General features: G+C 40.1%; 1 protein-coding gene across 2 annotated transcripts in view; it reads left to right on the top strand.

Annotated features, from left to right (window-relative positions):
- Nucleotides 1–1,606: 1,606 nt before the first annotated feature.
- Nucleotides 1,607–27,912, top strand: part of PSD3 (pleckstrin and Sec7 domain containing 3) — a 456,859-nt gene continuing 430,553 nt past the window's right edge. Inside the window, exons 1-2 of one of the 2 annotated variants that reach the window (XM_008706333.2) lie at nt 1,607–2,681; nt 3,849–4,244. In XM_008706333.2, the coding sequence (XP_008704555.2) occupies nt 1,663–2,681; nt 3,849–4,244 (1,415 nt within the window). In that variant the 5' untranslated portion in view covers nt 1,607–1,662. The remainder of the gene's footprint in view (nt 2,682–3,848; nt 4,245–27,912) is intronic. The other variant, XM_040643183.1, reaches the window with a different exon arrangement.

Raw genomic sequence — 27,912 nt, 5'->3', positions numbered from 1 at the left:
ATTCCATTTTTATGACCTGTCCAGAATACACAAATCTTTAGAGACAGAAAGTAGATTGCTCATTACCAGGGGCTGAGGAGACAGGGCAATGAGGAGTGACAGCTGATGGATATGTGTTTTTTTGGGTAGGTGGTGAAATGTTCTGGAATTAGATGGTGGTAATGGTATAATTTAGTGAGCATATTACAAACCACTGAATCTTCAAAGAGGAAAAAATGTCAATATGCCACCCTAGTAAGAGGGATCTTATTGTTTTTAATTCTCTTTGTTTCAAATTCAGGATTTGAAGACATGCTCTCTCTTCAGATTTCAGCAAGCCAAATTCTCATAGGACTGTTTTATGAAGGTATTATAAGTACTGCCATCACAGAGAAGTGCTTGTTGGATTCCATCCATACCTTATTCAAATTTAATTTTAAAAATGTATTTCAAATTATTTTAAAAATGGAATATTAGCTACTATACACTCTCAGATATATAACTATTCATCGTATTTTGCATACTGTGGGATACCATATGTTAATTATGTTGATTCCAAATTAACCTCATTTTGTGCATGCCTTGGAATCAAGTTTTTCATGTCATTTTAGTGTATATATTCAGATATTTATCTAATATTTCACTAAGTAGGTAGGTAGAAGTTCACAGTGCTTTAAAAATAACAACACAACAACAAATGTCCTCTTTCATAAAGTTGTCAAAGTGGGTACACTACATTTCTAGTGTAGATGAGGATTTTCTTGATACAAAGCAACCAAAACCAAATTCAGAAGGAAATTGGATTATCAGAGCTGATAGAACTGTAACTGTTATCTATAAACTCCCAATTTAAATTTTTCTTCATCAGAACGTTTTCGTTGTTCTCACTGACTACCATTTTAATAAGAAAATATTGTAAATTTGGTTCATTGCAGTAAATATATACTAATTATTGTTTTTACTTCATATATTGGGGTTCTGCATAACATACCATTTAAATTTTATGCAGCTGGGATCCTCGAAATTTTTTTTAACACATTAAGTATCCTATTCCATTTTGACTTCACTCTCATTCTCCAAGGATGTTCTGAAAGCCTTTTTTCCCCATAGAAATCCGATAGTGAAGGGGGGGGAGGCTTCCAGCTGAAAAAGTATTTATTGACTTTAAATAGATCATATCTGTTTCGGAGATTGCACTGTACAAATGCTGTTGGCTGGATCATAAGGCTATTTGTTTTTATGCCCAATATAAATATTCTAGTTACTACTTCATGAGTATAGTATATGGAAAATGATCCGTATTTTATTTTAATCTCTTTTTGCATATGCAGCAACAGGGTTGCATGTGTGGGACTTTATCAAAAGCAGGGTGAAATATGGTATGTATCATTAGATGCCTCCTTCTGTACTAAAACCTTTATCCTCATGTAAGCTAAGTGGAAAGGACCACTGGCAAAGTTATGAGAAGAATGTGTTGCAGGGTGGCTGAGGGGCAGGAGACAGTGAAAGAATCAAATAAGGATTACTGAGTACCTGACACGTGTGGTGGTTATTTATTAATACACACTGGAACCTGTTGTTCAAAACAAGTTATGTGTCCATTTTATTCTGTTCGCAGGTGATCATGGAGGAAGCACTTTACTCCCACCGAATGTCACAAATGAATTTCCAGAATATGGGACCATGGAGGAAAGTGGAGAAGGCCTAAGAACTTCTCTTGGGTTTGATGCAGAGTCTCTGCCAGGCGGCCCACAAGGGCAGCAGGGGGTCCAGCTTCTTGATGGCCACCACTCTGGGCCTGACAGTGTTACAGAAGGACCAAAAGATGTCAGAGAGTCCCTCTCTCAAAGTCACCTCAAGGAACAAAGTTTACAACCTATTGACTCTTTGATTTCAACTCTGAAAGCCACAGAAGCCAGAATAGCTTCAGGAACATTGCAGGCTACAAAGGTACTGGACAAAGATGCTATTTCTAGGTTTTCAGTTCCGCGGGTGGAGAAGGAGCCGGACACTGCCCCTCATAAAACAAAGAGACAGAGAGCCAACCAATTATTTCCTACTGGCCAAGCAAAAGGACCAGATACACCTCTTTCAGCTGAAGCTACGAATGAGGAGAATTCTCATTTAAGCATCCAGAAGGGTCTGACTGTACTGTTAACTGGAGAAGCTCAGGCAGAGCTTTCCAAGATAACCGATAATGGTACAAAGGGGGCTCTTCATGTGCGGGAGCCAGCTTGTCCAGGGTCCTCCCTGGGGAGCCCAGCAGCGACCCATACGTCTGTGGGCAGTGTTGGTTTTTTGAGGGAGAGAAGGTCTGATCAAGGTAGCTCCACAGGACGCCCCAGCCGGGTCAAACACGTGGAGTTTCAAGGGGTGGAAATCTTGTGGACAGGAGGGGAGAAAAGAGAGACACGTCACCCTGTGGATTTTGAGATCCCATTGGAAAGGACGACCTCTCCTGAAAGCAGAGAGTTTTCCAAACTGCCAAGCCATATCATCTTATCTGCTGGTGTGTATAATTCAGTTGGTTTAACTGAGAATGTTTGGGATGAAACCTGGAGCGCTTCATCAGAGAAGCCAGGCACTAGCTCAGGGACGTTTTCCCCTCTGCCTCTTATTGACAGTGGAGAGGATGAAGTCTTCCTCAAGGAAAACAAAGGACATCCTGAGAAGAAACCAGAACTGGAGAGAGATAAGGAAAGGTGAGCTCCCATAGTCATCCTGCTCTCTGTGATGCCTAGTACACATTATAGGAAACTGTTAACCTCTGCTTGGCGATGAGAACTCAACACAGTGTCCGGGGCTTCCTCGTCGGAACTCCCATTTTATTCCATAAGCAGTGAGAAGCTATTTAGAGATATAAACCCAGAATACTATTTGGTACATGGTAGACCTTTGTAATTTAAAAACAACAGAGACAACTGTATTGTTGATAGGGAGTCCTCATAACACCTAGGAATATGGATACTTATGAGGTAGTTTTCTTTCTATATTTATTGTATTCCTATTTATAGGAATCTGAGGCTCAGAGCTTAAGTAAAGTTTTCTAAAGTGACATAGCTGGTAATTGGGACATCCAGCACTCAGCTCCAGGGTTTTCTAACTCTTGACCTCTTGCTTTTACTGAGTTTTAAAATTTTTATTTAGTTATCCTAATGTTCATTTTTAATATTTGAACAAAATGTTGCATACTAATTAGTTGGTGCTCCACCCATATATATTAAATTGTAAGCTGTTTATAGATTTTCACTCTTTTGGTTAGCCTTGAAATTAACATGTTTGTTGCCTTTGAAGAAAACTTTAATAAAGATCATTCACAGTCTCTCTGATTTTGGGCTTGAAATCTCTGCAGTGCCGCCTTGTTGTCAGCAGGGGGCGGCCCTTGGATTCTAATGTATTCATCCTCTTGAGGGCCTTTGGTCTTGTTTAAATCAGAAAGTGTTAATAGACTGATGGAAGTTTAGTGTATTTTTACTCCGTTAAGTTTACACAATATATTTATCTGTGTCTGTTAAAATTGAGAATGACAGTAGCTGTTAATACTTTGAATTATTATTTGGAGTTTAGTTGGTTAAAATGAAAATTTAGTATTTTATTCAAATACTCATTAGACCAGATATAGTCACATACTGGGAAACTATTTGAGAGTATATAAATTATTTAGAGGGTAGTGTATCACATGTATGCCAAGAGGCTTGTCAACCCGAGTAAGTTTCTGTGATACCTTCCTTTCCAAACATATTAAAATGTAAGCCCAAAGAATATACTTGTTAGCTTTAAGAATATTATCTTTTTTATATGGTAGAAGGGGAAAAATAAAAAGAATATTAACCTAATTTTGAAATTCTTTATTCGTATTTCCTTTCCAGGATTCTTGAGCAAGAAGAGAACTTTAGGGGAGGAGATGACGACATCCTTGGGCCTGGGTATGCAGAGGACTCCACTGATGTATACAGCTCCCAGTTCGAAACCATTTTGGACAACACTTCCCTATACTACAGTGCTGAGTCCTTGGAAACATTATATTCAGAACCTGATAGCTACTTTAGCTTTGAAATGCCCCTCACTCCAATGATACAGCAGCGCATTAAAGAAGGCAGTCAGTTCCTGGAGAGGACATCGGTGGCGGGACAGCCAGACGTCCTGAGCATCTCAGCAGATGGTGGAATAGTGATGGGCTATTCTGGTGGGATCACCAACGGGCTGAATGACACCAGTGACTCCATCTACATGAAAGGCACACCGGAGATTGCTTTCTGGGGAAGGTACTAGCTCTATTCTCATTAATGTCATGTGGTGGTTTTTGTATCATTTTCTCTTTGGGAGATCTGAGTGTAGAATATATCTAAGCAGCATTTGGCCAGTTTCTGTGGCTATAAGTGCATGATGGGAATAGAAAGTAATTTAGGTGTTTGGGGCAGGCAGAGTACACCTTAGCAGTTTGTCAAATTGGCAAGCTGTGTTATTGTATTTGGTGATATTTCCTGGATTACCATATGTAAATTGGATCTGGAGCAAATATTTGTGGGTGAGGAGTAGGTGTTGGCTCCCGTGGTGCAGCTTTGGTAGCAGTGGTGTGGTGCTGTGAAAAGAACACTGAGAGGTGTTGACTTTAGTTTTGGCACTGATATGGGTGGATGACTTGAAGTGGGTTGTTTGACTAGGCCAGAAGTTCCTTCATTGCAAATTGAGGGTGTTGGGTTAGATGGTCACCAGAGTCTCTTGCAGGCCTTTGCTCTGCGAGGTCCTGTTCTGTCAGGCATTCTTCCTGTTCCTGAGGTGGTGGGGGAAGGATCTGATTATATGAATGCTTGACAGAACCAATACTTGGTCAAGGCTATAAATATTTCCTCTCTCTACTTTAGGATTTAAGTCTTTCTGGGAGATAAGATGACAAACTACATTGTTTGTATGTGGCATATCTGTCATTAGGTGATTCCCTATTTATGGATTATCCAGCATTTTATTTCTTCTTGCTCATCATCCCCAGGTCATTCACCTGTCCTTTAGCATCTTTATCAATGGGCAGGGAATACTAAACTTAAAATGATTTTGTGAATTTAGTTTTGATATAATTTTCCTGAGTCAAAGTATGTCAGTGTGTGTGTATTGGGAAAAATGGAGGGGAGGTTAAATGGGGATAAACTATTTTAAAGCTGTATAAAAAAGTGTCAGTGCTTTTTTTATGTCAGTATTCACGTTACAGGTTTTCAGTGAACCTCTCTTTGTGATCAGTCCATCTTATGTTGAGCGTTTTCTAGATTTCATTGGATGAGCACATTCAAGACTGGCACGTTAAAGCATTGTAGCTATGCACGTCCACGTGAAGTGGACCATGGGTGTTGATTGTCTTCTCCCAAAGAGAAAATGATACAATGATATATTTCTAATATATCTATATTAGAAATTAGATATATATTTCTAATATATCACTAGTGGGATATATTAGAAAACACCAGTCTCAAAAGCAGAAGACCTTGGTCTGAAATACTTGGCCAAGCCACTTATTTTCTCTGATACCCACTTTATTTATTAGCAAAATGGGGTTAATAATATCCAGTATGCTATGTGGCTATATTAAAGAGTTCATATAGATTTAAAGCAACTAGCATAGTGCCTGGTACAAAATAGGAGCTTGAGTAAAGCTGTTGTGACTCAGAATTGGTTTGGCTGCTAAGTCCACATTGAGACTTCCCGTATCTCTTAGAGGGGCCGTGTCCCTGAGACGGAGGGTGTCTCTGGAGGGGATCTTTGAGGGGAAGGTGTTTCTGAGGAGGGTGGTCCTCCCCTCAAAGGGGGGGACCTTTTTGCTTTACTCTTTTGTCCTTTAGTTTCACCATCACCTCTGATAACGAAGTTGTGATAAAATGCAATAGTATAGGCATGCAGATAATTTTATTAAAATTTCAGTCCAACTTTCTGGGGTGAGTTGAAGTTGTTTAAATTATAGGCCCAAAAAATAGGTTGGGGAGCTGAGGGGTTTTGTGGCTGAGAGGCTTTGTTGTAGAAGTTACAAGAAGGGTAACTAACAAAAAGAAGAGGTGAACGTCAGCAAGTCAGATCAGGAAGGAATTAGGTGAAAGGTTTATCAAATACACGTATGGTCTGCTTACTTAGAATAGGAAGTAGTCATCATTGGGGCCAGCGTGGGTGCCAGTCATTATTAGTAGGGCAGAGTTAGATAGTTAAGAAAGAATATCAAGGTAGGTTACAGTATTTTAGCATCTCAGATTTAGGTAGCATGGAGTATACTGAAGTAGACTCAGGCCATGTCAAGACAAAGCTTCATTTACCTGCATTGTAAAGCCATGAGATCTTGGCCAGTAGTAAGACAAACCAAGAAACAGACTGTTAACTATAGAGAACAATCTGATGGTTACCAGAGGGGAGGTGGGTGGAGGGATGGGTGAGATGGGGAATAAGGAGTGCAACAGCATTTTCATAACAACCCCCCCCCCCAACACTAAGTGTTAATACCATGCACAGGAATGCAGGAAGGACTATCCTTTTGTCTGTTGCACACAGTTTATTTAACAATATAATTGATAGAAGAAATGAGTTGGTGCTTTACCATTCTATACAGTGGTTGAGTCTTCTTGAATTTTCTTATATATAGTAATTCTAATGCTTGCATGATTTACACTAGAATTGCTTTTCCTCATTTCAAGTTTGATATAGAAGAAAAGAATGCTTCTTCTCTATTAACATTAGCATGATCTAAGGGAGTGATTATCCCTGTTTTTTTTGTCTAAAACCAATTTTATCAGAGAAACAAATCAACAATTTCTACATCTGCAAGGCAAGACTTTGGCTTAAGCCAGTATGTATAGGTAGACGTGTGTGGGGGTTTGTACCTGTGTGCACGCAGGAGCCAGTTCCTGTCGTACAGGGGTAATAATTTGGAGAACGCCCACAGAGTTCACTATAGAAAAAAATCTTCTCACCATGTCAGAAAGTCATTGGGATACATTATAAGCTTGCGTTATTTCAAGAATCTGAAATTTCTTCTGAATATTATTTTTCTTCTGAATATTATTTTTCTGAATATTGTTTTTCTTCTCACTCTTAAATATAAATGTTTAGAGTCTTGAAAATACAAATAAAAATATGAATATAATGTACTTGTTTTTCCCGTTAAAAAAAGGCATGGGTCACCAGCAATGACAACAAGAAGAATCCAAACAAAACCCCCCTCCCCCAAAACAAACAAATAAAAAAACAGAGAGAGAGAGAACAGATATTTAAATCAACTGGTTTTTAACAAAAAATATATATTATTTGTATTGTATGGATGGGTGAGATGGGGATTAGGGAATGCACTTATGATGAGCAGTGGGTATCGTATGGAGGTGTTGAATCGCTATATTGTACACTTGAAACTAATATTACACTGCATGCTAATTAACTGGAATTTAAATTAAAACTTTAAAAAAAAATTAGGTGGAATTCTAGTACTGCTTCTAGTAATGAGAAGCATCTTAGAGCTGTTCCAACCAATATTCTCTCCGAGCTCTTGCACTCTTCCACATGATTCCTGACTAGTGGTCATTCTACCCTTCCTTGAACTGTGCTGGTGACTTGGGTGGATCTATTTGTGTTCTTTGAGTTGGTGTAAGATAGTATATGGTTATAGGTGGAGGAGGGTTTGTTTTATGATAGGGGTCTCTATTCAGGGTTAAAAAAATAGAGTGGGCTCAATGATCCTAAGAAATTTTAAAGAAACTGGAATAACTGTTATGTTTTTCTTTACCCTCTCTGCCTTATTGGTGCTTTCAAGTTGCAGTACCACATTGTAGGTTGAAGAATTATCACATTTTTCAACTCGAAGGGGCCTTACGTAATCTTTCCTGTTTTTATAGTAAAGAATCTGAGTCCCAGTTTGGTGGGATGGATTTACCTGGTGAGAGATCCTGTACCAGAATTCAAATTGTCTGACTCCTAGACCAGATACATTCACTGTTCTAGGCTGCCTGGTCTCTTTATTCTTTTTCTAAATCTAATTTCTCTCATTCGTAAGTCTATAGAACCAGGAGTCTGAGTTGGTAATTGTAGGACTTGGTGGTGGTGGTGGTGGTGGTGTGTATGTTTAATTTGAGAAAAAATTTACCAATTTGATAATGAACATGTTTCCATAAATTTTTAAAGTAATCAGTGAGCAGACTTTTAAACATTTCTTCTACATTAAAACATTCTTCTGCAGAGGTAAGGAAGTAGACTATTGAGCCTGTTAAGGAAATCCAGACTAGAATGCTGACTGCACAGTTATCAACCTGGTTGACTTCCCTCATCCAAGCACTGAGGGTCAAAGTGTTAGGATTCAAGGGAAAAAATATTTTCCAATTTTATTAATAAATATTGTGACGTTTACATAAGGAAAGTGCCAAATAAAGCAAGTGCACATGCCTAGTATCTTGTCTCTATTCACCAGCCTCGCTGCTCCGTTGGCAGAGGACTGGGGGGTCTGACCATATTATAAAGGGAATCTGAAGAAGGCTCCAAGGAAAGGGGATTATATGACTAATGAAACAACTGTCTTCCCGATAATGCTTCTTTGATTTTAGCTAGACCTGAGCCAAGAAATTAAGCCCACCTCTCTTGATTGATTTTAATGTATAAAAGGTTAGTTCTCAGCCAGTAGAAAAAATAGGAAGTTACTTAGGTTGTCTCTAAGCACAATTTTATATCAAAGGCATCCTGTAGGTTTTATTTAGTAAACACATGGTGTGTAATTCTCATAAGAAGCCAGGAGAAAGAAGTTATTAATGATCCCATCTTCTAGATAAGGAAACTGAGGCACAGCACAGTTGACTAACTTGCTCAAAGTCACACAGGTGATAAGTGGCACACCCAGGCTTTGAACCCAGGTAGTCAGGCTCCAGAGTCCATTTATTATTGGTTTCAAAACAAAAATATATTTGGCATTGCCTAGGTATATTTTAAAATCTTTTTCTACTTCAATATGTGCCTTTACTCTGTCATTAAAGATGATTTCAGTGGCAGTATTTGACGGTAATTTCTTTTGAACACAGGGTAACACTGTTCTCTCTTGTGTTGCTTCTTTAAAGGCAGGTGCAGATGTTTGGGGAAGGTGATGACAATGTTGTGTCGTCTCAGCAAAGCTTAGTTCTCTTTCTCAGCAACACCTTCCGTTCTTGGATTTAGCCATACGTTGGTGGCCAGAGGGGGTTATTCTTTCCCGATACTCTCTCTCACCAATTAAGTCAAAGAAAAAACATTTCAAATCTGTAATATTCTAGTATCAGGTTGGAAAGGACATTTTTAAAGAGTACATGTACTCACTGTTAGTCTTTTAAAGGATGATATACCTTTGTGATATCAAATGAATCATTCTTTATAAGGTGAAAACAATTCTTAAGACCCTGTACTAAACCCGCGTAGGAATAGTTAAATTCTCTCAGGTGCTCTAAGTGCTCTGAACACTGAATATTGGCGAGGGAGCTGCATGTTGGTCCGGAAGTAGCTCACCCTGTGAATGTAACACAATATTTTAATGAAGGAGCAAAGAGGAGCGTCTCCTCCCGTTGCGGTCCGTTACATAGCACTCAGGCGGACAGGGTCAGCAGTGCTGTGTGAAGTCCAGTCACATGGCTCCAAAATTAGAAAGGATAATTAGAGACTTAACAGTTGTACATGTTCCAATGGGTTCCTTTGTGTCTGGGTGCTTCTTCCTCTCTGGCTTGTCATCTGATGATTGCAACTCCGATCAGTAAGTTCTGACCTGAGGACTGAAAGGCACACATGTCACTGTAACCAATAACAGAACTGAATATTGTCCGTTTCTAATGAGCTTGGATTTGGACAGACAGGAAAAAAGAGATATCAAATACAGTAATATGGCAGGAGCTTTCTTTTGGTTCTCTGAAATATGTAACACTGCTTTTTAAAATCACCTATTTAGTGTAATGGATATATTTTATGTCTCAGCTGCCTAGTTTTTCTTTCGGATACCGCTCAGACCATGGAGTGCCTCTGAGGAGGTGAATTACATCTGTGTGCAGCTGGTATGCCTGAGGAGCCTGCTCCAGCCAGTCTTGGGTCCACTCAGAATTTGATAGTTTGGTTTTTTGCCGTCCTCTTTTCTCCCTCTCCCCTTCTCAAATGGAATGCTGACGCTTAAAAGTATCCCCTTTCTTCAGTTTTTCTCTTTCTTTAGTGTCTTTCTGTCTAGGGAAAAGTCACATGAAATAGGATTAATACAGAAATTTGTGAAGTGTGATTTCAAAAATTTGTTTGACATTACGATTTAAAACCTGCAGGTATTTTAATATAATGTATAAGTATTAAAATAAGAAATGAAAATAATGTGATATTAGTTAAGCTGGTGACTGAGGAAAGATTTGATCTTGTGAAATCATCTTTAGAGACCTGGCTGACCACTGAGTAACCAACTTTTCTAGTATCATTAGAAGTGGGAAGCTCTGCTGTCCCATAGGTTCATTATTGGGTCTCTCTTGCTCTAGTACTCTCTTTAGTCCTTTTCTTTTATGTTTTAGGTTCTCATTTTTTTTCTTCCTAGCTTCTTTCTGCTTTTCTAGCAGCTATAATGGATTTTGTTTTTTTATTTACCGAAAGGCGTTCTTGCGCAGTGATGAGTGATGTGGACTCTGCTAGGTCGAGCCAGGCATACCTGGGTTTGAATCCTGCCTCCGTTACTTACTAGATGTGTGATCTTAATTATAGAAAATCTGGGAGCCTTTCCAAGTGTAAAATGCAATAAATAATACCTATCTGGTAAAGGAAGGGGAAGCAAATGAAATTAATCAGGTGACAGAAATCAAAAAAAGAAAACCAAGTGTTGTAACAATGCCTGGTGTACATAGTAGGAGATAAATAAATCAAAATTTATGTCCATGCCACTCTACCTTGTGCCCAAGTCCTGTATCAGCCTCTGAGCTACCAGCACTGTCCTCCCAGCTCTAAGCTACCTGGCACACTTATTACTGGACTTCCTGAAATATCACTTCTAACGTGGGGATTTGGGATCAGAAGACGCGGAGGTCAAGTCATCTTTTTTACTGGCTGCCTGATGTTGGTAGGTTGTTTTGCTTCAGAGAGCCTCTGATTCCTTATTGGTAAAATGGAAATAACCTTACCACTCAATTTATAGTTTTGTTGTAAGAATTTACTAAGTTCTAGTTTGTGGATATTTATTTTAAACCTGTGAGTTTTGTAGTATTCTGAGTAATAGTCTAAGGGATATAAGAAAATAGGTAAGAAAAGCCTGGTAAAGAAAAAAAGATGCAAGGATTTGGTGAATGTTTGAATATAGGACATGAAGGCTGGGTCAAAATCGTTGTGAGACTGCAAGCTTAGGTGACATACTGCATCTAGAAGTAATAGAAATTGGGGAGATCAGCAGGGTTTGTGGGAGAATGGCTTGTAGGCGGGTCAGTTTAAACAGGTTATGTTTGAGGAGAGTGATGGTGCTTAATGTACAGATGCTGGTGGGAATATGAGATTGAAGGTTGGCTGCAGAGACTTTGGAGTCACCCTTGAGAGGTGAGGCCCGCAGCTGTTGACATGAGCGAACTCTTGGAGGGTGAGGGCTGCACTGAGGCCAGCTGCAGAGAGATGCATGCACAGGAGCTCTAGAGTGCTGCTCGTGCATCTTTCTGATGCCATGTTTGTAGAAAATAGCCCCTAAGGTGAGTTTCCTGGCAGTTCTTCTGCGTTGGCTTCATTTCTCCAACAGCAGGCACCTTGTTTATCAGGGAGCCCAGTGTAAAAGCTACGTGCTCTGGTCATCGATGTTCTTTCAGTTCCTTCCGGACAGTCCTGGCCCTGGCTGGCTCTGGCGGTTTTGGGCTCTTTCTATTGGTTGAGTGCCTCTTGTATACATTGGTGATGACTTCAGGAAATGGTGCTGGATTTGAAATAGGGTTTCCTAGAAACATTCTAATTCTGTAGTTTACAACTTAAAATAATGCGCCCTGGATAATGGTCAACATTACACTGAGGAGTGCTGAGGGATGCTCACTGAAGCGGATGATCTTTTATCAAAGACCGTATTAAAAGACTTCAAATGATAAAAGACGTTGGGCATATATATTAGTTACAAGGACAATCGCAGGTCTAAAAATAAAAACTGGATTGGCAATTAACATTATAACTGGTTGGGATGATGCAGCAATCTTTTTATTCATATATCAGTGCAATATTTAACTTTTAAAGGAAGCAATAACATTTCCTCTCAGCAGAGGTCACTTAACACAAGATTAGCAGTACTGGATGAGAAGTGTTATCCACTGATTTGCGGGTTGGGGAAGAAAAAAGAGAAGTAAAAGTTCTTTGAAGGTAGGAGTACCAATTTATCAGAACCCAAAATGGGTACATTTCCAATGCTTTAATCTTTTGTTTTTCTACTGCGGATCTCATAAGCTTTCTATTAACTGATATATGGAGTCTGTATTAAATTGGCTCAGGCTCCTAGCAGAGCCTTAATACTCAGTACCCAAGTGGCCATGGTGCAGGGTATGTTCAATATAATCTTTCTCATGAATGCTAATGAAAATTAATATTAAACTACATCTAAGCCAATGTTAGATAAATGATTTACCTTTATAATTCCTACACCCCATATGCTATTTCATATGCCTGCACCGAAACCTCCATCTGCAGTATTCTCCTGGTCTCTGAATTAAGAATTATGAAAGGAGGGGCGCCTGGGTAGCGCAGTCGTTAAGTGTCTGCCTTCGGCTCAGGGCGTGATCCCGGCGTTCCGAGATCGAGTCCCATATCAGGCTCCTCCGCTGGGAGCCTGCTTCTTCCTCTCCCACTCCCCTGCTGTGTTCCCTCTCTCACTGGCTGTCTCTCTGTCAAATAAATAAATAAAATCTTAAAAAAAAAAAAGAATTATGAAAGGAGAGCCTTATAAATCACACACCCTAAACTACTGGAAATTTTTAGTTTTTCTACTTACCACCTTGCTTCCCAGCAGTATCAACCTGGGAGTTTGTTAGAAGTGCAGAGTCTCAGGCCCCACCTCTGACCCACTAAATTAGGATCTACATTTTAAGAAGATGTCCAGGTGGTTTACATATACGTAATGAAGTTTGAGAGGCACTGGTCTAGAACCGTGGTCCATGGACCGAGCTAAAGTAGGAAAGCTCTAGAATAGGGTTTTCTAACCTGACTTCACATTAGAGTTACACAGGGAGCTTTTTAAAATTCCGACTTCCCACGCTTCCCCTCCAGAGGTTCTGATTGTGTTGATGTAGGGTGACATCCGGACAGGGATAGCTTTAAAAGATTCCCAGGTAGATTCTGTTGTGCAGCTTAGGCGGTCATTCTCTCGCAGTTTGTTAGAAACATGTACCAGAGACCTTACCCCTGACCTACGTGATCAAAATGTGTGTCTTAACAAATTCTGAGGTGATTCCTAAGCACTTTAAAGCTTGAGATGCGGTGAAAACTGTTCAGAGGCAGAATACAAAGCTCAGTAAGACAGTCCCTGTTCTCAGGTAAGCAGGGTCATTGTGCTAGTGGCAGAGGTTTGTAAAAGTGAGTGGTCCTGGCTGTGAACCTTGGAGTGATTTCTTGTTTCATCTTTGGTGCGGTGATCATAGGGCGTCCATCCTTACTCTAGAAATAAAGGGGTTGATCCATTTTCCTGTTAGGAAACAGTATGGTGTTTTTAGTAAAGAGTCTGGATTCTGAAGTCGGACTGCTTTGGTTCAAATTTTGGTGAGTTACCTTCCTAAACCTCAACTTTCTTTTTTTTCCTTTTTTATTTTTTTAAAGATTTTATTTATTTATTTGACAGAGAGAGGGACAGCCAGCAAGAGTGGGAACACAAGCAGCGGGAGTGGGAGAGGAAGAAGCAGGCTCCCAGCGGAACAGGGAGCCCAATGCGGGGCTCGAGCCCAGGACGCTGGGATCACTCCCTGGGCCAAAGGCAGACACCTAATAACTGAGCCACCCAGGCGCCCCAAACCTCAACTTTCTTATCTGGGAAAAGGGATAATAATTTACTTCCACTTGATGAGTACTCAAAATATGTTGGCTATTATTATCAGTAATAACACTGCTTAAACTAAAAGTTTTCTTTAAAACTTTTTCAAAGTCACCTGATATGAATGGGCTGTGGTCAGGTCGACGAAGGTGTTGTATATCTGTAATAATTTTAAGGGCCTTGGATTACTTGAAGGTGAGGATTTCTAATGACAGTTTTACTGTCTTTGTAATTATCTATTTAGCAGCTCCACCTCAACACAAAGAAGGTGACATTTTTTTTAGTCAAGAGTAATAATATAAAATTTTTAGTACACAGAAAATAAGAGGTATTGAATAATTATTCCAAAACAAAATCATGAAAGTTCTTTATTCACACTCTGCGTTCATTTGACAGTAGTTTTAGGGTTCATCCTATAATGTCCTTAGGTATGGGCCTGTCCCTCCTCTCAGGCAGTGATCTCAAGTCCTTAGTTCTGATACTGAGAGAACCTCTGTTGCAGGGGCCAGCACACACCAGACACTTGGTTTTTGCTTAATGAAGAACTTAATTACTGGCCGCTCTCTGCTAGGGACTAGGTGTCTCCCAGAGAGGAGGCTGGTAAGATAATTTAACAAACAGTTCTAGTGCAGGCCTACTGAGCCAAACAGTAAGGTTCTGAGGCTGGGGTTACTTCTAGCATGAGGCATTGTGGGGGCCCTCTGGAAGTGTTGCTTTTTGTGGCGGGTTTTGAAGGGAGAGGTAGATATGTATAAATGATCATGGGGGGAGTGGGCAGGGTGACTGTCCAGATGGAGCCAAACTGAGGCAGAATTAGTAACAGGTGCTCGGATTTGGGGGCTTGAAAGTTAGGAATTGAGGGAACTGTGAACCTCTTTGCCTCTTCTGTTAATTTTTTAGACTGAACAGGTGCCACTACACTCAGAGGCAGCCATTATGAGGTGACTTTTTACAACTTCTGAAACATTTTAGGCATACCCCAAAATGTAGGAAATAATAAACACCTGTGATTTCACCAGCCAATTTAAAAAATAAACATTGCAGGTGAATTGCCAACTCCTGTGAATGCCTCCGTGGTCCCAGTCCTTCCTTTCTCTTCCTTAAGGTAACCATGACCTGTGGGTGTTTGTCATTCCTATATAAGTGTGCACCTGTCAATACTAGATAGTAGTTTTTCATGTTTTTAAACCTATATAAATGCTACCTTCATCTCTCCTTTTGTAACTCACTTTTTTGCTCAACATTTCAAATTCATTCTTCCTGATTCATAAAGTCCTAATTTATTAATTTATTTGCTTATAGTATTCATTACATGAATATATACTATAATTTATTTTTCCATTTTCCTATTTATGAACATTTTGGCTGTCTTGTATTTTTGTTATCTCAGAGGGCATGGCAGTGAACATTCTAATTTGTGGCTTCTTGTGCACTTATGGGAGAGTTCCTCTAGGCTAGGTGTATATTTAGGAATAAAATTGCTGGACAGTAAGTTATAATCATTTTCTGGGTGAACCAAGGCATTCTTGAAAGGGCATATTACATTTTCTTTGAGAAGTTGTAATTTTATCTACTTCTATTTATAAAGTAATTTTTAGTTATTTTACCTTCTGATCCTTATAATTCCGATATCCCAACAAAAACAGCTGGTGCCCAAAGAAAAAGCATGGAAAGAAACTGAAGTAAAACCCTGCTGTCCTTTCCTTTGAGGGGCACAGAGTGCGGACTCTGTCATCAATTAGTTGGGTCTGGTGGCTGTGCTTTCTGTCCGATGCGATGCCCGATGCGATGCCCCGTAGCTCCTGGTTGCTGAGACTTCTCTGTGGCAGTTGTTGCCTGTTGCCTGTGTCTGACAGCTGTGAGTGTTGCCTGTCCACTTCTGGTTGTCTGAAGCAGGATTCCAACAACAGGCAAATGAATATTTTCACATTAGTGATGGTAGAAAACCAGAATCACAGCTAGGAATGAAAATAGGAAAACACAAATCACATAAGAATAAGTGTGAATTTTATATAATATAAATGAACTAGGTTTTTTCCCCATTTTAGTCATTCTTATAGGTCCAGAATGTTTGTGCTGCAAGAAATTACAGTCTTCAGAAACAGTACTTCAAAAACCTTAGTGCTATTATGAAAGGCCAATTCCGAAATTACTTTGTTTTTCTTTTTTTAAAATGATGTTGGACAAACCTCTCTTTCTTCCGCAAGAGCAACGACTCCGAATCAGCTAAGACAGTTGGCCTTTCTCCCTGTTGTCGGCTTGCCTTCTGGCTTCTGAAGAGTTAAATTGGAGGTTTGTGAGGTCATGTGTGACTTCACTGGGTCTGGACTTTTGAAGCAGATCTCTTGGAGGGAAGCTGCCTGTTGAGAGGGGAGGCTAGGCAGAGGGGGTGGAGGGAGTGCTCCTTTCACTTCTTTCAAGTTCTTCTCCCTCAGCCCCTGAGGGACATAGTGGCATTCTGGGAGAATGTCACTGCAGAGTCAGTGTGTAGCAGTTTGTACTCACAGCAGAAGCAGCTGTATAAGTGCATTAAAAGAGGCCTTGCTGAAGATGAGGGTTTGCTGAACAGATGGAACAGGAGAATGTTCTTTGTATTCCTGATAAAATTATGGGCAGACTGTTTGCTGACGGAGGTAACTGGAATTCAGTTTATTTTCTTTGTCTGGTCCTAGGCAGTACTGGGTTATATATAATTGTAGTTACAGAAAATTCCTTGGATTTTAAACTGTTTTATTTAAAATGGAAAACATCATAAGAAAGTCTTAGAAACTTAGGAAAATGATAATTCATATATATTGTTCTCTAAATTAGGTTGACAAAAATGAAGAGGGTGTATTTGTTATAGAGTAATGTTTGGACAGGATGAGAGTTTTTTTTCCTTAGTAGAGTTGTGCTGCTCTTTGAGGTGGTCAGACGTAGCTTGGTGCTCCTAGACTACAGTGTGCTTTCAGCTACCTTTTCTGAAACTGCATCCAGGCATTAGAAGGTTACCAGTTCGAGCTCCGTCATTTAGTGGGATCCATTCTGACTATTGCACAAGGCTGTCACTCTTATTTTGGTGTATCACTGTTCTAAAGGGAAAGTTGCTGTGCTGTTAGTGTAGAAACATGATTTGTCTTAGAATTTAGCATTAGGTTTGAAATTCCAAAGGCTAGCTGGTTATCTAAAGAAAAGAGTCATAGGGAATATTTTTTTCTGGAACTGAGGGAATTTCAGCTCCAGAGTTTACCTCTGAGAAGGTCTCTCTCCTGTTTCACATTCATAAATAAGATCAGCAATGGTAAAGGAGGGAACTTGAACCCAGTGTGTTGATATTTTTTTTGGGCCATTCTTGAGATGCTTGGGGTTAAAGGATTCCTGAATACCTGGGAGCCTTTGAGAACCCTGGCATTTGAATGCCCAGGACAGTCAGCTGATTCTAACAGATGTATTTGTGTATTGGGTAAGTTAAAGTTTCTTGCCTTGATAACAGTGTTTAAGTTCATAATTTTAAATTCATATTTCTAGAATTTTATAATGTCATTTATCTTACCTGGCCATCAGTATAAAAAAAAAGCCTCTTTCTAATTGGATATTTTGTTTCATAGCTTTAATAACAAAGGACAAAGAGAATCCTTGATAAAAAGGATGTGAAATGTAATTTGTGAGAAGCATGGTGGTTATGATACTGGACTTGGGAATTATAGGCCCACTGATTGAGTTTTATCTCTATTTCTTACAATTTGACCTCTGGTAAGTTACTTAACCACTCTTCGATAGCAGTTTCTTCATACGAGACCTACCGATGGTCATAGCACCTAACCTGAGAGGTGGTGGTTGTGAAGATTAACTGAGGTTCAATGCATGGGAAGCACTTAGCAGAATTTCTCCTGCATTAATAAAAGCTCAGTGAGTATTAATAAACTGGCTCTTGTTATGTTTAAATTGCCCTTCCTTACATCAGGTATGTGAGAGGACTTAGAGAACGGCAGTATGCCCATACTGTAAGCATGGCAGGGTTCCAGGTAGTGCCCTGTGCCTCACGGCAGGCAGGCTTCCCCACCGCTGCCATCTCTCAAATGGAGCTCTATGTCAAGGAGGGCTGAGAGAGAAAAAGGGCAAATTAGTGCAATCCGTCAACACTTTGTGAAAACATCTTTATGCTCATGTCCTGTTGATAGTGTATCCTTTCCATCGTCTTTGAATGTGGAGCACGGGACTGCACATACATGTACCTCATAGGAGGAATGTGACCCACACTAGGAGTAAAACCCCAAGCGATCGCCAGAACCAGGCCATTCTTTCTGTGTTCTTTTTGTAAGTGCAGATTGTCCTTTTCCACGCAGTGGTGGCTGTTCTTAGAGGGTTTATCTGTATTTCCAGCTTGGCCCTTTCTATCTTTATGCTCCAGAAGTTAGTAGCTGAGCAGCTGTTTGAAGCTGCTGAATTTCTGTTTCCCGGTCTATGACTTGTGGATAATATCTTTTCTTCCATGGTTATTGAGATTAAATAAGATAAAATATGGGGGCCTGGTGGCTTAGTCGGTTAAGCATCTGCCTTCGGCTCAGGTCATGATCCCAGGGTTCTGGGATCAAGCCCTGCATCAGGCTCCCTGCTCAGCCAGGAGCCTGCTTCTCCCTCTGCCCCTCCCACAGTTTGAGTGGGCTCTCTCTTTCTCTCTCTCTCTCTCAAATAATTAAATAAAATCTTTTAAAAAAATAAGATAAAATATGTGGAAATGCCTAGCATAAAGTCCTAAGCACTAACAAATTTTTGGTCTTCCAAAAATACCTCCATTTCTTCTATTACTGTGAAAGGAAAATTCATACAATTTGTAAATGAGTCTCTTTCCCTATTTTGCTTTATAAAGGTCTCATGTCTAGATCAGTGTTTCTAAAGCTTTTGTTTACAATGATTTTCTTCTGTGTTATTAGTTTACTTTGTCTAGTGTCAGTTTCTCTGTTTGTCGCCATGACTTTCCCGGGCAGTCATTATAGCTTTTAAATTTAATTTTGAACTAGTTTTCAAAAATATGAAAGGAATATGTGCCAATGGTAAAAATTGAAGTTGAAGTTCTCTTTTTCCCCACTTTGCTCCCACTTGTCAGAAGGAACCTCCTGATGGTTTTTAGTGTATTCTTTAAGGCATGGTCTGTGCCGCTCTTTTAAACTGCCTTACTGGTGCAGATGTGGAATGGAAAGTCTGTCAGATTTGCCAGCTCCCTCTGCAGCTCAGTTCCTCCCCCCAGTTCTGCAGCACAATGTTTGGAATGTTTGGGAGCACCGTTGTAGGGAACCTGCCCACACAGCTGGGTTGTGTCACCAGGAGCTGAATGCACCAGGTCCAGCTGCAGCCACACTGTTGTGATTCATGTTATCAGGCCAGAGTTCATGCAGAGTAGCGAGGCATGCTTGGGTCTGAACGTACTGTGAAAATGCTCAGTCCTGAAATTCTGGGGAGGCAGAGCCTGTGTTGGGTTCCAGCAAGGATTTTAGTCATTGTTTAGCTGGCTAGAGGGTGTGGTTCAGTCAGCCCTTTGAGCGACTGTTGTGTTTGGCTTTTTGTCATTAATAACATTGGGTGGAGGGAGGATACAAGTAGGTGCACTGAATGTGGAGTTGGAAGAAAGGGGCTCAACTGCCAGCCTTGCTGCTTACCAGCTGTGCGGGCGGGGGGCAAGGCTTCTTTGGTTCTCTGTTTCTTTACTTGGAAAATGGGACTGTTGTGAGGGTGAGATACAGTAATGCTTAAGAAAGTGCTAGGTAGACTGCAAAGTGCTGTATTTGTTTTTCTTAATGAATATTGAAAGGACTGGCTTCTTCCTCCTGATTGGCTTAGGTATGTTAAACTATTTGTGCTTTGGAGAGGGAGGAACCTCGTCGCTGTCTAGTGTTTGGTGTCATTGGACTTCATCCCACCTCTTTGTGAAAGTTGTTTGTCCCATCTGCTTTTGAATGCCCCTGGCATACCTAGAAGCCTGCGTTTAGAAGGGGCTAGGGCAGTATAATTTCTGTGCTCAGAATGTTCTCAAAGAAGCCACTCCCTTTTGTTGATTCAGCTGGTCCTTTATTGAGACCCTGCCTTTTAGAAGAGGAAGCACTGAGAAGTGAGGCCCTGAGCATCTCCACTCGCCCAACTCTGCTACTGATTGTGAGACCTGGAAATAGTCATGTCCTCTCTTGATCTCTCTCACTTTTCTCCTCTGTAAAACAAAGGTGGTTGGACAGAAGACTTTTTTGTATTTGGGGTTGGAGACGGTGGACTAGATATCTTCCTTTTTCTATCCTTCCTCTACCTTATTATACCCATCATCCTACTGACCAGTTCTTTCTTCCCCTTTTAAACAACTTAGGACAGTTATCTTCAAAAGATAACACAATCACTTGTGTTGACTTGTGAGACCTAAACATAATGAAAACCCTTTAAGGGTGACAGGGTGTTAAGAGAGTGAGTGTCATATTCTCCTGCCTATAATCCACTGACCTTGACATGCTTTGTTTTGTAGTCATCTAGAACTAATCATCTTTGATTAGGGCTTCCATGTCTCAGATCTGTTGTTATGGGAGATATGAGTACCTGAAGGAAGAGAGAGAAAAAGGATGCCATGGCAAGTGGTAGCTGAAATAGAGATGCCACCAGGAGAAGAAATGGAGTATGAACAGTCTTTTAGCTGGAGGCAATAATCCCTTCAGGGCAGAGGAGGGGCCTTTTGCCAGGCTGTGTGTGAGATGTTTTCATTGCTGTGGCTTGGTTCTCAGTACTATTCATCCATCCTGGCTCTTAAGCTCTTTATCTAAATCTTATTCAGTAGAGAAACACATTTATCATGTATGGACATTTTAGTCTGGCTTTCCCAGGATGAGACTGCATTTCTAGGTGACAGAATGTTAGGGAAACATTTGTATGTCTTCAGTATTTTGCTGCTGAAAGATAAACAAAAAGACAGTTAAAAACTGTCTCTGCAGCTTGGAAATCAGAAGGCTTAGTACTGGCCCAAGTAGTGTGAGATAGTTGCTACCTGCTTGTGTATTTAGTGTATTCCTTGGGTCAGCTGAGCCAACTGTTAGAGACCCGTGGAAAGTATCCTTCTTGTTGAAATAATTCAGCTAAAGAATTCCTGGATTCATGACTTCAAAAGTCAACAGTTGGTAAGAGGAACACAGATTTCTTGTGTGATTGGCTGAGTAGCCCAAGTCTATGACCATGTGTTAGAGGGATTATCTTTGTTGTAGACCCTTCAGTCTCAATGTAAGTAGAGATTCTTTTGATCAAAATTTCACACTTCTTGCTAATTCCAAAGGTGAGGTCTCAGATATTTACCTTGCATAAACTTAGTGACAAGTCGATCAATACTTGATTCAATGTCAAACATATAAATGCTGCTTCAGGATTGGAGGCGGGGATATGGCCAATAGGTTTAGGAGGTAATGAAGAATAAACCTAAGGACGTAGTCAGTATAAGATGAGTTTGGCTTTGCATTTTCTGGCGTCTTGACCTTGGGAAGCTGGTGTGTAACATCCTTGACTATAATTTTGAATTCACGATGGAAATTGCTGGGCATTTTCTTAAGGTTGAAAATGAGGGAACCAAAGTATCCACCTGAAACACAGCCAAAAACGTGTTGGCGTATTTTAATGTAATAAGAAACTGCCTAGTCCTTGGGCCCCACCTTCTCAGTTGGGTTCTGGTAAATTTACTGATCATTTTGGGGCTCCTCCTTGGTAAGCAATATGGATTTCACATCCTAATCCTTTGAATTATAACTTTTTTTTTTAAGATTTATTTATTTGACAGAGAGAGAGAGCACAAGCAGGGGGAGTAGCAGGCAGAGGGAGAGGGAGAAGCAGGCTCCCCACAGAGCAGGGGGAGCCCGATGTGGGGCTCGATCCCAGAACCCCGGGATCATGACCTGAGCCGAAGGTAGTCGCTTAACCAACTGAGTCACCCAGGTGCCTTTTTTTCCTTTCCTTTTCCTTTTCCTTTTCCTTTTCCTTTTCCTTTTCCTTTTCCTTTTCCTTTTTCTTTCTTTCTTTTTTTTTTTCTTTTTTTCTTTCTTTCTTTCTTTTCTTTTCTTTTCTTTTCTTTTCTTTCTAAGGAGAAAAACATTTTTGTTAACAGAATTTTTCACCGGGAAATTTAGGTCGAACAAAACAGGCACCCAGTATCATACATAGACATACACATGCACACACGTACACACACGCGCGCACACACACACACACACACACACACACACACACACACGGCTATTCCCAGAAATATCTCTACTTGAGAGAGAACATACAGCACTTACTTTTGAGCCTCAGTAGATGTTTGAAATGTCAGCACTGCGACATACTGATTCTTAGCTCCATGTCTGGCTTCATTTGGTTGCTGCAAATTGAGAGCTTGGCTATCTCCTGAGTCATCAATATCTCTTCCCGTGGCACTGAGGTCTTCTTGGGAGGTCTCAGAGCCACACAGCCATGGGGCCAGCTCTGGCAGTAGGCTGAGAGATCCATCTACAGAAGCTAGGCTGTGAGCCAAGGGTGGGGTTGCCCTACCCAGTATGTGTTAAGTATTAAAATCCACCCATGGTTGGCTAGTGTAGAAGTAATATTTATCTTGTGTTATACTCAGTTTTATGAAACCATACCCGAAGGCAGCAGTCTGCTGTAACTGTACACCAAGTTGATTAGAAATTGGATTAGATATACCTTCTTAAAGAACTTAAAGAGGAAGTCTCATTGTGAAAAAATAACAAGATTTAGGTATTTTTTCCCCTCAAAATATTGTATATTATATGGCCACCAGCTGTCCTTCCTGTGCTCCGATGCCATTCTTTTCATTTGCTTTTTTGATAGTACGTTTTCTCCTTCCTGCTTTCCTTCCTTTGCCTTTCCTGTCTCTTCTGTCCTCAGAATTCAGATTGTCATGGGATCTTTTCCTTTCCCTGAATATTTAACCATGCTCATGTCTCTCTAATTTTTTCTCCATTCCACGTTCTTGTCTTATTGAGCCTCAATAGCCACTGACAGACAGGGACTTTAAGTTGCTATGTTGCTGTGGCCATCATACATCGACCAGTGAGACTCTGGTAAGCTCAGGTTGCTTCCAGACCTGTCTATGGAACGTGGACATGTACAGTAGTCCTGTGTCTGTTGGTGATGCAAGTGGTAGTAGGAAGAGTGCTGTGCTGGGAGTTGAAGGACTTGGGCTCTGGCCCTTGTTCTGTCTATATCTAAATTCCTAACCTGTGTCTCCATTCACTCATATGGAAAATGAGATTAGATTAAATAGTTCACAACGTGTATTTTCAACTCCAAAAAATCCATTACTTGACTCTATGAAATCCTACTAATTCTGGCTCCTTAGATTAGTTCTTTGTGACCAATTAGAATCTTCTTTATAAGAACAAACCGAGAAATAGTGAGGAGACTGTGAAATTGAAGCAGGTAGAATAACACCAAAATTTAGCAACAATGCTCATAGCATTGATAAGATGGAGAGCAAGTGGAAGGAGAGGCCATTTTCCATTCTTCTGTGGTCTTATTTGGGCTGTGTACACAGCTTGACTTTTGCATCGTTCTTCCATGGAAGCAACATCCACCAATTACCCTTTTTCAGTCTGAGTTGGCTAATAAGAAATACTTATTTTGAAATCCCAAATGCACTCTGCTAGGAAGATGAGCACAGAGATAGTAGGACGTTAGAATTTTCCTTCTTTTGGCTGAAAGAGGTGACTGATGGTTATGTCTTCTTTATCCCTTCTTGAAGTCCTTGTTTCTCACATGAAAGCAGAAGTGTGACCCACAGCAGCTGAAATGAAACCAGAATGTAGGAGGTTAAGAGTCCGTGTAATTCTCTCTAGATTCTGGTTATCCGGTGTCTGGATATTGCATCCCCTGCACTTAGGAGAACTATTCTCTTCTCTTTGAACTAAAGAAGTATGGAGTTGGCAGTTGGGAGCCTGGGGTTTTTCTAGTACTTCACATTAGCTCTGCGGCTCTGGGCATGTCACTTACCCATTTCTGAGCTGATCTTGTCTTTAAAATGAGGGAGTTGGGCTAGGCAATACTTAGATTTTTTTTCCAGAGCCAACATGCCATGACCCTGTAATTTCCCTCTGCATTTGTGAGACCATGAGAAAGGAGTGGCAGTGAGGGAAAAGGAGAGTGACAACAGTCAGGTTCTTCTGATGCCTCGTGTAGAACTTTCAACCTCCTTGAAGGCAGAGGCTGTCTTTTTATTTTTGTATAGCACTAAGTCCAGGTTACCACAATGTTTTAAAATCGATTCTTCTTTTCTGTTAGTGTATTGATTTTAGCATTTATGAAGGCATCAGCAGTCTGCAGCTCTCTCTGTGAGGAGGACGACCTCCAAGAAGCATGAGTTTCTATATTCCAGTCTGAATTTTTCTTGTAGTGATGGTTTGACTATCTGTACATCCCTCTGTGGGATGGTAGAAACTTTTCTATTGATCTCCCTTTCTGTTTGTTTTTTCTTCGACAAAAGCCTCAAGGGCATTCATTGTTCCCCAGCTTGTAATAAATGTCTGTTGGCATCCAGGTTGAGGGGCTTGCTTGTGTTTTTGAACCCTAAGTGAGGTTTAGCAAGGGAACATCAGTGTTTCTTCAGGGAATTATTTGCCTTTGCCTTCTCGATAACGATAGTGCTAATCAAAACATTTGTATTCTGATTGATAAAGTTGAGTACATGCACTGAATGGCTTATCAAAAATATTTTCTGGTCATGAGGAGATCTGAAAATCTCCTTTTCCTATTTTTACTTTTTTCAGTACCACAAAGCAACTTCAGAGTTGGCGGATTGCCCTGAGCTTAAAATACATCCTATTTCAGTGAGGAATGCNTTTCCAGTTCTGGAGAATGCTTTGGTTTAGGCTCATACCTCTGACTTAGGGAGGGGTATCCATAGGAGTGGAGATCATTACAGTTGCATTTAGTTAGTCTGTGCTATTGGTCAGCAGAAAAAGAAAGGATTTCATTTATTTATATATGTTTATTTTATTCAAAACATTAGTTTCGGGGCGCCAGGGTGGCTTAGTCGTTAAGCGTCTGCTTTCGGCTCAGGGCGTGATCCCAGCGTTCTGGGATCAAGCCCCACATCAGGCTCCTCCACTGGGAGCCTGCTTCTTCCTCTCCCACTCCCCCTGCTTGTGTTCCCTCTCTCGCTGGCTGTCTCTATCTCTGTCAAATAAATAAAATCTTTAAAAAAAAAAAAAACATTAGTTTCAGTATTTTGTCAAACTCTTAGACTGGGTTATAATTTGATTTATTTGTGTTTCTCTCTTCTGCCGTGTCCTAACTGATGTAGTAATGAGGTGTGTGAATCTTCACCTGAGGGAGAAGAGGGAGTCAGAGGGCTCAAGTAGCCCCGACTTGTGCAGCTGACATAACTAAGAGCGTGTTGATGTGGTGGTTACAGAGTTCTCTTAGTTTGGAAGTACCTGTCTCCTGAAGCCCTGTCCTGTACACTGGAAGTGATGACTGAGGATGGACTTGCCCCCTGCCTATGCCACTTATTCTGGGACCACAGACAGGGCCACATCAGTGGGATGGCGCAGGTGCCAACGGCCCAGGGGGCAACTACTGCAGCAGATTGCAAGATTTCTCCAGCTTACACTGATGTGACAGCCTGTCCTCTCCCTATCCTTTTCAAGATAATATCTGTATAGATGAGCCAAGCTTCTATGAGTAATATAATCTGAAATCAGAATAATAATAGTGAAAGATGCTATTTACTTTTGAAGAAAAATTTTAATTTACTAAACATATTTCTACCTCCTGATTTTTTTCTCCTTAGACCAAACTTACCCTCAAATTAAAACTTTGTTCTATTTAAATAACAAGATTTTAGACAATCTAGGCTAGTTTGTGAACTCCCATGACATGGTTTGAGCCATCCGTGGCTGTACATTCCTAGATTTGAGTACAAGCCTTTTCCCACCAATTTGGAATGAACTGGTCATTGTAACCAGTTTTGTATGGGACAGTTGTTTCAGATCCTAACCCTATAATGATGTCATTTTCTTTATACCCAAAATAAATGCTGTGCAGACTAGATTATTCTGGAATTTGACTGCTCTATTTTTCTCCCAATTAAAATCTGTTGTAAAGGAACCCTGCTAGTGAACGGTTTCCCTTATAAGTTATTGTTTTTGTGCTTCTAACTTTGCTAGTAATAAATCTTATTTTTCCATGAGAAAGCAGTCTGTTCTATTTAAGGTGGAGTAGGAGTTGTGGTTGAAATTGTAAGCACATTCAGTGTGCTATTTTCTAGCTTCAGAGTATTCAGTGGAAATGGTTTAATCTCAATGTGGTTTGGATTCAACGGTATAGAAGAATAATAGCTATAAATATGGTGAATGGAAGGAGGATCATTATTCTATTAGCCAAAATAAAGTGTACTCTAATTTTTTATACATAAGGCCTTGAATTAGAGAAACTAGTAATCAGTAATAGAGTTCTCAGGTTTCTGATGGAAGGTATGCATGTCTACCTCAAATTGTTTATATGAAAAAGAATAGAGGAGAGATCACCTTGTAGAAAATTCCACCTTCTTTAGAACTCCCAGGATATTGGAAGGGGACCTTCCTTTACTTTCCTTCTATGGTATTTTCGTATTTGATGAATAATTACCGGAACTCGTAGTTTATCCTTGGGAAGCTACAGCTCTTAGGTAATTATAGATATATTTATATGATTTAAAGAGTATTAATGCAAGTCTTGCCATAGCTATTTTATGTAATCCCATCAAGCTAACTGCTGGAGCTCTTTTAGGGCTAGAATTCTAAGTATGAGATGGCTTAGAACCACATGTAGGGCTAAGAACCTGTTTCTTTATCAGGAGATTTATCTTCATAGCCCAAACTGGACATTTCCTGACAGTTTTACCTTGGGCAAAAAACCCTCCCTTTTGTCCTTTGTAAAAGGACAGTAATACGGTAATACCTGCTTCCTAGAGGTGTTTTGGTTAAGGTAATGCTCGTGAAGTGCTTCACACAGTGTGCGGGAAATACCGGTTGTCATCACCGTCTTCGCTGTCCTCATCATTATCAAGTCATTCCATATACTTGAAAATGCCTGTATTTTTACGATGCTTTTTTATAGAATTTCCATTAAGCATAAAGCTTAAATTAGCAACAAGGGACATTATTGCATACTCATTTCCTTTCTCCTCTCCTCTATGCTTTGTACCTCTTGGTGTCCTTCTGTCAGGGGTGCTAGGTGAGGCTTATAGCTGTATCTCAAAGCTATTATTAGAAGAGGAGAAAATCCAGAATACAGAGCTCTTTGTAGGCATCTTTTCACTGAGAAGGAATTTCCTAATGCCTCTTATTGTACTTTATTCCATAAAGGGGGGAAAAATAGAAAAATAATGTCTGACTCCCTTGCTTAGATTTTTAAGTATGGTGAGTTTAATTCCTCGTGCTGATATTTGTCTCTCAAGAACAATAACTTTCAGTTATGGGTCCCTATAATTCTTCTGATGATTTTATTTTTTCTGAACAACCACAACAGAGACATAGCTTTCTAGAGTGGTGCATTGACCGTGGAAAAAAAACAACATGGAAACCGAATATATCCTTTTAAAAGTTAGAATAATAGGAAAATTTATGGGTCTCTGCCCAAGGAATGTCCCATGCCTGATTCCATAATGTTATGACAAAAAGGAACTTAAGATGAATACCTCTGTACCTTAATATTGTACCAGGCTTTCATGTCTAAAACCTTTACTGCAGAACTCTCATTGACTGAATATTAACAAAGTCTGTATATTAGTAAAACTATAAATTTTTGTGAGATCAAACTCATCTTAAAACTAAAGAAAAAATTATATATATTTTTTAAGATTTTATTTTTAAGTAGTCTCTACACCTAACGTGGGTCTCGAACTTACAACCCCAAGATCAAGAATCACATGCTCTACCAAAAGATTTTTCCATTTAAGCCCATAGCGGGAGCATTTTTATGTCAAAAAT

This window comes from Ursus maritimus, unplaced genomic scaffold, assembly GCF_017311325.1.
Source record: "Ursus maritimus isolate PB19 unplaced genomic scaffold, ASM1731132v1 scaffold_28, whole genome shotgun sequence".
Taxonomy (NCBI): Eukaryota; Metazoa; Chordata; class Mammalia; order Carnivora; family Ursidae; genus Ursus; species Ursus maritimus.
Note: the sequence above shows the minus strand (reverse complement) of the source record. Positions and strands in the feature narration are given on the sequence as shown.